This window comes from Xenopus laevis, chromosome 2L (genome assembly GCF_017654675.1).
Source record: "Xenopus laevis strain J_2021 chromosome 2L, Xenopus_laevis_v10.1, whole genome shotgun sequence".
Classification (NCBI taxonomy): Eukaryota; Metazoa; Chordata; class Amphibia; order Anura; family Pipidae; genus Xenopus; species Xenopus laevis.
This window is the reverse complement of record NC_054373.1, coordinates 45,091,734-45,105,330: the sequence shown is the minus strand read 5'-3', so window position 1 is coordinate 45,105,330 and position 13,597 is coordinate 45,091,734. Positions and strand designations below refer to the sequence as shown.

General features: G+C 38.4%; 1 protein-coding gene across 2 annotated transcripts in view; it reads right to left on the bottom strand.

The window, feature by feature from the left end:
* The window catches only part of sms.L (spermine synthase L homeolog), a 68,309-nt gene that overhangs the window by 41,638 nt on the left and 13,074 nt on the right, over nucleotides 1-13,597 (bottom strand). For both annotated transcript variants that reach the window (XM_018246263.2, XM_018246264.2), the window contains exons 2-5: nucleotides 12,454-12,574; nucleotides 4,758-4,848; nucleotides 4,086-4,150; nucleotides 244-419 (exon numbers count right to left, since the gene is read on the bottom strand). In XM_018246263.2, coding sequence (XP_018101752.1) covers nucleotides 244-419; nucleotides 4,086-4,150; nucleotides 4,758-4,848; nucleotides 12,454-12,574 — 453 coding nt within the window. The remainder of the gene's footprint in view (nucleotides 1-243; nucleotides 420-4,085; nucleotides 4,151-4,757; nucleotides 4,849-12,453; nucleotides 12,575-13,597) is intronic.

Below are 13,597 nucleotides of genomic sequence, written 5' to 3'. Positions count from 1 at the left end.
CTACTGTTTTATTATTATAAAGAACAATTTAATAATTTTTAAAAATGTGGGTTATTTGGATAAAATGGAGTTGGGAGATGAGAGATTTCTGGATAAAGGGTTTCCGGATAACGTATCCAATACCTGTACAGTCTTTACCAAAAATTAAATTACATATCTGTTAGTGTAGTTTACGCTTAATATTCATTTTACATCCAGTGAGTTACCATTTGCTTTTGTGTATAATTTCTGCGCTGTACTTACTAACATCTCCATTGAGAATAAGAATATTTCCAAACTGCTTTGAGTGCATTATTTTTATATTCTGATAAGGCGATTCTTTACTGTAAACAACTTCATCTATGTCGTACTCAACCAGGCGTCCGTCAGCAGTGGGCCAGTATCTGTCTACCGGGGCACCTCGAACAAGAGCTGGTAATCTGTAAGAGAGAAAAAACACATAAAAGAAAAAAAAAAAGAGAAATCCTTATTCTTATTATAATGTCTATGCATTTAAAGGAACCAATATATAAAGACCAACACATGCATTTGATATAAAAAGTTGTATAGGACTCTGCATGCTATAGTTTACTGTAAAGTCATTAGACAAAAGCAGCACGACTGAAGTCCTATTACACCACTATTTTTCTCTGAGACTATACGTTTGTATAGAACAGACAGAGCCGGGCCAGACCGGGCAGGCGACCTAGGCAACCTGGCCAGCCGCGGCGCCGGCTGAGCGCGTGCATGCGCGAATTGAAGCTGTCCGGTTGACACCGGCGCGCATGCGTGCACTGACGCGGTGTTCGTGCGCAGAAGCGTCAAACGATGTGTGCGAATGCGCGGAAGCGCAAGAAGACAGGAAGTGAGGGGACCGGACAAGGGGTAGGCAACCCCCCCAGTTTTGCGCCCTAGGCACGTGCCTACTCTGCCTACCCCTAGTTCCAGCCCTGAGAACTGATACAAAAGGATGCAGATGGTGAATGAAGCTGCTAAGGTAATTCATACACTACAATCACCACAATCAATTAACAACTTAACAAGCACTGATGCCACCCAAAAGTCACCGTGTGTCTTTATTGTGTGCCACCATCATGTGGCTCCATTTTACATTGTATCATTGACCTGGTTTTACTTAGGGTTGACATGTTTTCACCAAAAACAAATATTGGCTGTCCTATATGTGAAATTTATCTTTGCTATAATAACATTGTTGTAATGCATCATTATGACAGGTCAGGTGCCAACCCGAACTCCACTTCCATGTTTCGTGATGATACCATTCACGGCAAAGTCAAGATCAAAGTTGCTACAGCTATTTCAAGTGACCTGGTGGTTTAACTCTGTTCTCCACCTGCCAACGCTTATGTCCAGTGGAAATAAGTACATTCCCTCATTTTACATTGCTGTTTTGCGCTCCCACCTATATATTATGCATAATATATTTCCCTGATTTTACATTTTCCCGGATTTTACACCATTTTTTTCTGGTCCCCTGAAAAACGTGAAATGGGGGTTCTACTGTAATGAAGGGAGATCTTGAGAATGCTTGCTTTGGCAAGCTGTCAGAAAAATCACAGTTCCTTTATCAAATAGGATATTCTTCTTTTTTCAGTAGGCATCCAATAATATTCCAGTTCCACATAAAAAAATCTAAAACTATAGAGGTTTCACCACAAGGGGGCACAAGAGGTTAAGAAATCCAGGGAATATAATCACTATACAGAGCTTGGGCATTCAGACCTTACTAGCCTATTAGAAATGCTTGCACCTTGACGGCTTTCTGCAATTTTGACAATAAACAGAATATAAACTGACTAGACCTCCTTTATTTCCACCATAAATGCTCAATAAAGAATGACTTTCCTTGCACTGCTGTTTATGGATCTCTGAAGCACCTTTTTTCTGTGCCTTCTATTCTTCTAACCTAGATCATTGTTGGCCTCTGAAATTAAGCAAGACAGTGTCAAACTGTCACTAGTGGCTTCACTGAAAGCATTAGTGAATGGTTGAGTATTGGCCTGTGGGAGCAGGGACAATATACTGCTGCAGCATGTTTCAGTTCTGAATATCTGACTTACAAATGTGAAAAGTCGCATTTTGTTTTAAAGGAATGTGCCAATAAGCCTAAACCTGCCCAGAGCTGAAAGCTTGCTCCTTGCAAAGGTATTTATCATTAACCCTATTTATCATTAACCCCTTACTTAAGTAGAGTCTACAGTTTTCATTATTTGATTCACCTTCAACAAATTCCCTGTAGACAGGCCCTGTCCTATATTTATTGTTTTACATGCAGGAACTAGGCCGAAATTCATTTGAGTGATACGTTACAAACAAAAAAAATGAATCTGTCCACTCTGCGCGCATTACATAGACAAGCTCATATATAAGAAAGTTAGAAGAAGGTGCTATTCCTTAAAGGGCATGTAAAGGCAAAAAAATAAAATCCCATTTTTACTTTCTTTACTGAAAAAGAAACCTATCTCCAATATACTTTAATTTAAAAATAAGAAACCTGACTGTATGCATTGAAATTCTCCCTTCATTTACTGCTGTGGATAGGAATTGTCAGATGGTCCCTAACTGCTGAGCAGGGAAACAATCATACTTATGAACAGCAGGGGGAGCCCCCGCCTTACTTCTCGGCCATGCAGAACTCAAGCAGCTTTGTTTGTGACGATCCCTAAGCAGCCCAGACCCAATGAGCATGTGCACAGTGTTCGTCTTGCAAAGATGTTTAACAAAGTTACAAGATGGTGACCCCCTGTAGCCAACTTTGAAAGCATAAATTATTTGTTTGATTAGGCTTGTGGTGCAGTAAGTTCATGTTTATATTTAGTATGCAAAATACAGCTTTTCTAGCCTTATTCTATTTTAGACTTTACATGCCCTTAAAAGGGATTCTGTCATGATTTTTATATCATTCGTTTCTATATTACACGGTTTACACTGCCAATAATTCACTCTACAATATAAAATTTAATTCCTGAACCAGCAAGTTTATTTTTTTTAGTTGTAATATTTGTGTAGGCAGCCATCTCAGGTCATTTTGGCTGGTCATGTGCTTTCAGAAAGAGATGGAACTGCTTTCTGGCAGGCTGTTGTTTCTCCTACTCGATGTAACTGAATGTATCACAGTGAGTCCAGGATTTTATTATTGAGTGCTGTTCTTAGATCTACCAGGCAGCCATAGATGTAAAGATCTTTAAAAGATCTTTTCGTTATCGTGAGACCACGATTATCTCGAAACAATCGTTTAAACGTACGATTTGTCCATCTACTAAAAATACCATTTCATGCGATATTGCCAGGAAAACTGAGGGTAGCTGCCTGCTTGGCCCTGCAAACATAGATAGATTGCACTGGGACCGATAAAAATATTTTTAACCTGGCCGATCAACAGACAGATGTTTGACGAAAAATCTTAAAATGTACGTTCGATTCCCACTAACTTCACAATAATTTGGTTGGATTACGTTAAAATCGGCTGTTCGCCAAAGAAATATCTTTGCATATATGGCAAGAGTGCCCATACTTTACTAATGCGAGGTCTACTTTTAGTGATATTGTCCCATTATGATCTACATCCATAAAAACATTGTTAGCATTCTGTTCCATGGAACATATTACTTAAATATTATATTGATTTATTGAGAGAATTTATATTGCTACATTTAATAAACTACTATTTCTTACATAATAAATATCTGAATGAAAAGCATAAATAGGAGGGTGATTTAGACAAGCTGTTTGTTGACAGTCTTGAGATCTACTGATCACCAGCTAAAGGTCTACTGGTAGATCCCAATCTACCTTTCGGGCACCCCTGGTCTATGGGGACCTTTATTGTGTGTTATCTTGTCAGATGCTATCTGGTTACCTTCCCATTGTTCTGCTGATGGGCTGCTGAGGAGGAAAGGGAGGGGGGGGTGATATCACTCCAAATTGCAGTGCAGCAGTAAAAAATGACTGAAGTTTATCAGAGCACAAGCCACATGACTGGGGTCAATTGGGAAACAGACAATATGTCTAGACCCATGTCAGATTTCAAAATCAAATAAAATTTCCCTTCAAGTGTTAAGAAATCACACAATAAGAAAACTCACCTCTTCACCTGCCTGATACTATTGTGCAGAATTTCTTGCATCTTTTCTTCTATCTTGTTTAATATCTGCAGGGAAAACATAAAAATACCTCTCCATAAACACATACTGATAAATGCTCATGTAGCAGTAAGGCAGGTTATCTATAAACTTGAAGATTGAACTTGATGGATGGATGTCTTTTTTCAACCTTACTTACTATGTAACTATCTATGGGTCAAATTTTCTAAAATGTTGCATTATTTCCAGTTAAAGATTGAATGAAACTGGCACTTTTACCCATGTAAATTTTTCCCCTTTTAAGGTAAATAAGACAATAGCAACCACATAGCTTCTGAAATAACAAATGTATTGTTATTGTTACTTTTTATTACTGATCCTTCTATTCAAGACTCTCCTATTCATATTCCAGTCTCTCATTCAAATCAATGCATGGTTGCTAAGGTAATTTGGACCCTAGTTACCAGATTGGTTAAGATGCAAATTGAAGAGCTGCTGAATAAAAAGCTAAATAACTCAAAAAACACAAATGAAAAAAAAATTAAAAGAAATTGCAAATTATCTCAGAATATCATTCTCTTATATTAAAAGTTAATTTAAAGGTGAACAACCCCTTTAATGATGAAATACCCCTTTAAGAAGAAAACAGCAGGTTTAAGGACAATATATACGTACCTGATGTGCAGATGCCTTCTCCTGCGGCTCATCGCTGCACTGCACATCTATCAGCACTAAGCCACGAGGGTAGATTCGTACAGTAGCAAAGCTACACAACAGAAAAGTCACACTTGTATGATTTGTTTTCATTAGACAATACAGCAGTAAACATACAATATATATAATACGCTGCATAAATGTAACATGCTCTAAAATTATCATCATGGATTTAAATACTTTCAAAAAAGCATAAAACTCCAGCACAAGGATAGGCAACTTGCAGTTCTCTGGATGTCAGAAAACTATAACAAGCCTCAGAGCTTAACAACAAACAGAGCAATGCTGTTCGCACATTCCTGCTCAAACATCATATAGTAGCTTGAGCAAAACATACTTTCCACCAGTTTTTTTTATTGAAATGTCTATGGTTTGTGTTATTTCTTGTACTAAATAGGGCAAAGTCTGAAAGTGAAAGTCATTTTCTACTTCCAGTTCTGCCAAAAGAGGAGAGGATAAATCAGCAGTCTACTGAGCGGCCACTATTCACTGAAAAAAGAGGGTATAATGCCACTAAAAGGAAAATTATACCCCCCGAACAATGTAGGTCTCTATAAAAATATATTGCATAAAACAGCTCATATGTAAAACCCTGCTTCATGTAAAAAACCATTTTCATAATAATATACTTTATTATAAGTATGTGCCATTGGCTAATCATAAGCGCTCAATAGTAAAATCCAGGTCCCACTGCGACACATGTAGTTTCATTGAGTTGGAGACTGCAAGAAACAACAGCCTGCCAGAAAGCAGTTCCATCCTAAAGTGCTGACCCTATTTGAAAGCACATGACCAGACAAAATGGCTGTCTACACACCAATATTACAACTAAAAAAAAATACACTTGCTGGTTCAGGAATGAAATTGTATATTGTAGAGTGAATTATTTGCAGTGTAAACAGTATAATTTAGAAATAAAAAGCATGGCAGAATCCCTTTAAATGAATTGCATAAAAAAAATTGGCACTTTTTTCTGTGATCTGTAAAAATAAATGATGCTCCATGTATTAAATGACATTTCCCCTCTAAACAATGCAATACCAGTAATATTGTGTTCTGTACAATGCTATTTACAAGGGAACAGGAACAATATAACAATGGCTTAACTTCATCCAAATGACCCAGACATCACTCTACTGTGAAATAAAAGTGAATGTAAACAGAAAAATATCCGTTAGTGAATGTACATTGCAAGAACTCGGATCATGTTTTGCAAAGGTCTGCTTGCCAAGACTAAAGGTTAAATCTATAACGGTGCAGATGCCAGTCTGATAATTTATGGCAGTGTTCCAGATTTCACTATATCAGACATTAATTGGCCTTTGCAGTTACTCAAAACTCCATTTTGTTTTTGATACTGTATCTTTATTGCTGAGCAATCTGGAGGCCATACACGATGTCGCCAAACGAGCGGATCTCTCCCAGATATGCCCACAATGAGGTGGGCGATATCGAGCTGATCCGATTGTGGGCCCTAGGGCCCAACATACGGATCAGAATGGAGGTAATATGGGCGGTCAGATCACAGGATTGCATCAACAGAAGCGACCACGATTCGACAGGATTAATAACCCTGCCCGATCGAGATCTGGCCAACTTTCAGCCAGGTATCGATCGGGGAAGCACGTCGGAGGACACACACACGGGCCAATAAGCTGCAGACTCGGCAGCTTTTATAGGCCCGTATATGTGGGCCTTTAGGCTAATGTCACACAAGGCAGAAACTTGCCCTACTAAAAAATCCAGGCTGAGTTTCAGCCCCTACACTGGAATAAGCCCATTACTCAGCTTGCACCCGGATTCACTGTATCGCCCGGATGCAGGGAAACACAGCAGATTTTGGAGCTGAAAAGCAAACTTGTGTTTTGGCACCAAAATCTACCACGTGTACCTGATTCCAGGCAAACACAATGGATCCGGGTGCAGGTAAGGTAAGGGGCTGATTCTCAGCCTGTGTTTTTTCGCCAAAAGAATGGACTGATTGTGCTGCTTGAAGGTTAAATTGCATAGTGTCACTTAAATGGGATCTAAACCCCAAAATGAGTATTCTTCAGAACACATTCATTTTCTATGTAATGTGATTTCTGAGAAATCAGCAGCCAAAAGTGTCTTTCATTTTTTCAAGTTTTTTTCTCATTTAAAGAAAAAAAACCAAAACGACTTTCTTGCAAAAGCACCAGGGTACGTTTGCACTGAGGACCACACTGTCATCTTTACTGTGGCACAGTATAGTAAAACTTCTCATTTCTGAACTCCAAATTCCAATAATAAGATGTTCATGCGCATGGTCTGAGAGAGCTGCAAGGGATCACTAGACAATGATGGCAGCATGGAGCTCAGGCAGCTGCGTTTTTTAACCCCAGCTCAGTGGCGTAACTAGATGTAACTGGGCCCCGCAGCAAATTAGATTTAGGGCCCAAAATATATCCAGAGGTTGTCCTGTTCTGCCAATAGATATTGAAATATTGGGGGAAATTATTTGGGCCTCATGGGTCCTATACCTTCTGGGTCCCCCTGCAACCGAAGGGTCTGCTTCCTCTGTAATTATGCCCCTGCTCCAGCCCTAACAATTGGCACCCACCAGTGTACACTGCATTCCCTGTCTTTAATGAAGCAGAGAAAGCCCAATTCAGAGCAAGCAAAACGGATGGTAAAGGGGTTGGAAGGGCTCATTTCTAAAGAAAGGCTGGCCAAATTGGAAATTGCACACTAGCGAAGAAGTAGAATTTGTCAGAATCCTATTATGAATCTTGGTCTCAGTGCATGTATAATGACTATAGATGATACTTATGGATTCCAAATCTATGGCTATACCAACAGGCAAGTATACCTGAAAGGCCAGAGTTTAGTCAGATATATTTTCCATTCTACAGCAACATATTCACAAGCATTTCACAAGCATGAAAGAAGAACAACCCTTAATTCCCTATCACACCAAATCCTTCTCCCTAATTTCAGCACAATTTGGATGCCGCTGTGCAAAATAATCACATTCTTTGCATGCCTGATGTGGTGCCACGGAGAGGTTTAGTTAATGAAGCCCAACTCCAATAAAATCACAGGGTATATAATGCAGGAGCCTGAGGCCTGATTAAATAAACCGAAAAGCCTAACAAACTCTCTCTAGCAAGGTCAGAAAAATCATATGACAGCAGCTGACTTAAATGCTCTGCTGAAGGTTAGAAACACACACAGAGAAATTGTGTTTATGAATTTGGAAAGGAAACATTTCAAGTGTCACTATGTGACACTCTTTCAGCGTGTTTGCTGAAGAATGGAATGCAGACATGCCAAAGTCAGACAGTGATGATTATTCTGATGTGGGTTGCCCTTCGGTACTACTCTCTGATACTTACACTGGTAAGAAAAGCCAGTGGGTTCAACATATCCCATACATTGCTATCAGAAGGGGAGAATGTCATAAACGGGATGTAAAAGCAAAAAATAAAATCCCATTTTTTACTTTCTTTACTGAAAAAGAAACCTATTCCCAATATACTACAGCTAAAAAAAATCTGTAGCGTTTTTATAAAAAACCCGATTGTATGCAGTGCAATTCCTTCTTTGTTTACTTGCTGTTACTGCTGGGAATCTCTGCATGATTGTCGGCTGCTCTTCAGGGAAACAAACAGAGCTACCAGAGTTCTGCAGGGCTGTTTCATATAGAGATTAGCTAAGGCTAGCCAGGTTAAGCAAACAAAACATAAAATAACCCGGCACATTGCAGTACGATCATCCTGCAGAGAAGTTAGGGACCATCTGAAGTTTCCTATCCACAGCAGTCAGAGCAAGTAAAACAAAGGGGGGATTTCACTGCATACAATCAGATTTCTTATAAAACCAGTACAACATTTTAAAATAAAGTATATTGGAGATAGGTTTCTTTTTCATTAAAGGGCATGTAAAGGCAAAAAAATAAAATCCCATTTTTACTTTTTTTAATTGTCAGACGGCCCCTAACTGCTCTGCAGGGAAACAATCATACTTATGAACAGCAGGGTGGGCCACCGCCTTACTTCCCAGCCATGCAGAACTCAAGCAGCTTTGTTTGTTTCCCTGTAGAGCAGTCGGCGACTGTGTAGAGATTCATATTGGATTTTATTTTTGCCTTTACACCCCATTTAATATTTCCAACTCCAGCTGCAGGGACAAAGATCATGTAGCCAGATTTAAACAGATAAACTAGGATTCTACTTGGAGGATTATTTTGCTGCAGCCACTGGTTCTGCAGAGTTGGAGAAAGTTTGTATTAAACAATACAAAAACTTTAAAATCCACATTCGATTACATGACAACACAGGACCCAGTGCAGTCTGTATATTCTGATTATTAATCAGTCTTGCGGTATTGGCTTCTGGCAGATATTATTTGACTTGTGCTGTTTTGATCATTTATGACGATCCCTAAGCAACCTAGACCACACTGAGCATGAAAAGATGTTTAACAAAGTTACAAGATGACAGTCCCCTGTGGCCAACTTTGAAAGCATAAATCATTTGTTTGATTAGGCTTGTGGTGCAGTTAGTTCATGTTTATGTTTAGTATAGAAAAAAAAGCTTTTTTAGCTATTTTAGACTTTAGTTAACCAAGGGTATTTTGAATGCCACAGACCTTACAATTTTACATATCTTCTGAAGTGCAAGGGGTAAATTGCAATTAACAGCGAGATGTCAGATCAGATTAGTCATAGGATCCCTGTTACTGGGGGTCCTGGCAGTATTTTATGAACCCCCACCCTTACACCAACCCCCAATTTTCTACTTGCAAATGCAATCAAATCTATCTACATACAGTAATTTTATTTATAAACTAATTTAACATAACAGAAATAAACTTAACTATGCAAAGTAATTCCTTATACTGCATTTAAATATTTTCTCAAAATCACTTTTCAAAAAATCATTCCATGTTATGCTACTGCTATGATGGAATTCAAGCGGCTGCCCTTCTTTGCCTAAGATCCAACCAAAACAGTTGCCTAATCCACGTCACTGAAAATACTGCCAGTTAAAATAGTTTCATCTGAGCAGTACAACACATAAACTCTCCAGCACAGCGAATACTTGAGTCAAACTTTACTGAGAGTGGTGCTCTATTTAGTACCAGTATCAGTACTGCAAATCATATTCCCAACGACTGCAATGTTACTTTTATTGAGATCCCAGCAAATGTGTCAGGGTTAAAAAGTAGATAGGTTACTAACTCTAACCTAAATCTTGGTACCAAGGCAGAATTCAAGATTTAATCTGGGTCCTATAAAAAAAAAAAACAAGTTTTGCTGGCAGGCTTGGAAAATAAGAAATGCCACTATGTGTAATTCAAAAGACCCACAAACTGAGCCTGATTACACCTTACACCACAGTGGCCTCCATCACTATAGTAATCAATTTCAATCAATTATTTTTATTTTAAATGAAAATAAATACAATTTTAGTACTAATGGACTAATAAATCTATCAATATTAATATTCATATAACTACAGCTTAATCTAAATCTGCTGGATCTCTTCAGCACAGCTCATCAAGTGCATGGCCTTTAATAATGTATCTCCATGATATCTAGCTTGGATTAAGGACCCTCTTAATATCCTCAATAGTTTATGGCCATTATTTCTTAGCATGCTATATGGGTTATAGTATCTATCTCCCTTTATTGGTTCTCAAACATTTCTAGAGATTTCAGTATCATTATGAAACATGGTCCCTGTAGGTTTAGGGTATTCAGCATCAAAGTCTCATAAATAATGGATGGCTCACTTCCTATTTATATAGTTCCAGTTTAGCTTTCATGGGTCAGCACTATTTTTATTGTTCACTCCAAGATTACATCATCCAGGATTTACTGTTGTATCCATGAAATATTTAATAAGACCATAAGGTAGAGCTAGGGCCAGATGGGGTAGAAATCAGCCTGACAAAATCCGAAGGTTGATTTCTGCCCCGCCTATCTCTAGCCTTAAGTACTGCAGTATTAATAACCATCCAGTAAAGCGGTAGATGAAAAATGTTTGTGTAAACAAATTCCAGCCCTTGCGCCAAGGAAAGATTAATGCACTGGAAGAGTCTATTATTAAGGGCAGAGACACACGTCGAGATTCGTGTAGATTTAGTCTCCCATCGTCAAATCGCCTCTTCTTCGGGCTACTAATCTCCCAGAACTGCCTTCCTGCCTGCTAAAATCGGAATTGCCAGTGGGATGTCACTCGGATCGCTTAGTTTTCCTCGTTAGGCAATTTCAAGCAAATTCGGAAAACAAATCGCTCCGAATGCCATCCCGCTGGGGATTTATATTCTAGCTAGCGGGAAGGCAGTTCGGGGAGATTAGTCGCCCAAAAAGAAGAGGCGATTTGTCGCTGGGTGACTAATCTCCCCAAATCTCCACTTGTGTCTCTGCCCTTATGGTTGCAGAGTTTGGTATGGTCAAAACAAATGTATAACAGGACTAGAGGGTTAAGTATTATTCTCTCTAAGCATATCTGCAAAATGTGCTTCTGCTTTGAATTTTGTGACATTCCTCAACGGCATTCACCATCAATAAAAGCTAGTACAGGTATGGGATCCGTTATCCGGGAACCAGTTATTGAGAAAGCTCCGAATTAAGGAAAGGCTGTCTCTCATAGAGTCCATTTTATCAAAATAATACAATTTTTTTAAAAGGAATTCCTTTTTTTCCTTTAAGATGTAATTAATCCTTATTGGAAGCACAACCAGTGACTGAAGTTTATCACACAAGTGACATTACTGGGAGTACCTGGGAAATTTGACAATATGTCTAGCCCCATGTCAGATTTCAAAATTAAATATTAAAAAATCAGTTTGCTCTTTTGAAATTGGATTTCAGTGCAGAAGTCTGCTGGAGCAGCATTATTAATTGATGCAGTTTGGAAAAAAAAAACCCATGTTTTCCCATGACAGTATCTCTTTAAAATCACGTGACTTTTTTAAAAAACAAGGAAGTAAAAATATTTTACCCGCATGTTCATCGGTTCTCTTTTTTCCTTCCTGAACTTTTTGCATGCATATTATGATTTGAATTTAGTATTCAACTGAATTCCAAAATAGTGGATTCGGTGCATCCCTAATATATACCGTATTTTACCATATCTAGTTAAGCTTGATTTGCCGTGGCTATTATGAACTATGTGTATGCTGCTTAATACTTTATATTAGTTCTCAAGTATCTGGGACACTACTCATTAAAACCATAATAAAATTTCAGTATTTTTAAAGGAATGTTAAAACATTGTTATATTTTCAAAGGACTATGAAGGGTACTGGGTAGGGAGTTTTATTAGCAGGGGGTTGAGTTCTCCTATAAAGAGGAAAAAGTTAAAACACCCTTGCCTTAATCAATCTGACTCTGCAATGATCTCTGATCTGCCCAGAAGATGGCTGCGTGGAACTCCGACACCAGAATCTGCGCCGAGGGGTAAGTATAAAGTTAGGGGCATTTCCCCGGGGGGCAGCTATGCTGGGGGGAGGAGGAGGGTCTACGTGGGGTGGGGGGTAGGGGTTTTCTTGAAAATGGTTGAATTCTCCTTTAAAGGTAAACAACCCCCTTAAACATACTCTACTGCTGAAGGCCTTTTTTATGTTTAGTTGCATTTTGAGGACATGTTGGAGAACACACCAGACAATGCAATGCAGTTTTGCTTACCTCCCATTCTTTCCTGTATAAGTAGCCAAATAACCATGATCTTCCCAAGCATGGACTGTTTCTGTCATTTCCTGCTCTTGAAATATAGGCTGTAGATCTTTAATAATGGTGTTCCCGTCAGCTACAGAGAAAAAATGGAGAGAACTGAATACATTTACAAATGCAAAATGCAGTCAAAGCTACAATAAATAATGCACATGTTTATTAAAGTAAGAGAAAACAATCTGTGGATAAACACAAACTTATTTCTTACAAATGTCCTCAATACCACATGTAGGAATGAGGCCTTGGTACATTTTCTAAGAAATACATATTGACATATTTTATAAGATGGCAACAAACTATGTGCTAGAGATATATGCAATACATGATAATTGTAAATATTTTGCAAGTTTTCAGTGCTTGCAGCTCCTTCTTTCAATGGTACCTCAATCTATTCTAAAACTTCATGAAAATAATCCATAGAAGCATGCAGATCATGTACAGTAAATGAAAGAATGAGTACAAAAGGAATCTGCTTCCCCCAATGTGCAATTTATAATGCATTTCAATGGGTGATTTTCCCTGATTTTACACCAAAATTTTGTCCTGATGATCCCAAAAAATGACCTCTTTGAATGTTATTACAGGTATGGGTCCAGTATCTGGAAACCCATTATTCAGAAAGCTCAGAATTATGGAAAGGCCATCTCACATAGACTCCACTGCAGTCAAATTGTTCAAATTTTTTATAATTATTTCCCTTTTCTCTGTAATAATAAAACAGTACCTTGTACTTGATCTCAAGATACAATTAATCCTTACTGGAGGCAGAGCAATCCTATTGTGTATAATTAATGTTTAAATGAGTAGTAGACTTAAGATATGGAGATCCAAATTATGGAAAGACCCCTTATGTGGAAAACCCCAGATCCTGGGCATTCCTGGTAACAGGCCCCATACCTGTATTAGTGAAATTAAGAGGTTTAAAATACTAACCATATGCATATTTTGCTTGGGTTCTGTCTGTAAACAATCAAGTCCAATTAGTCTGCACCTCATACAGTCATGCACAAATCCCTTATTGCTTTAGGTTGCACAGGTATAGGATCCGTTATCCGTAAACTCATTCTCCATAAAACTCCAAATTACAGAAAGGCTGTCT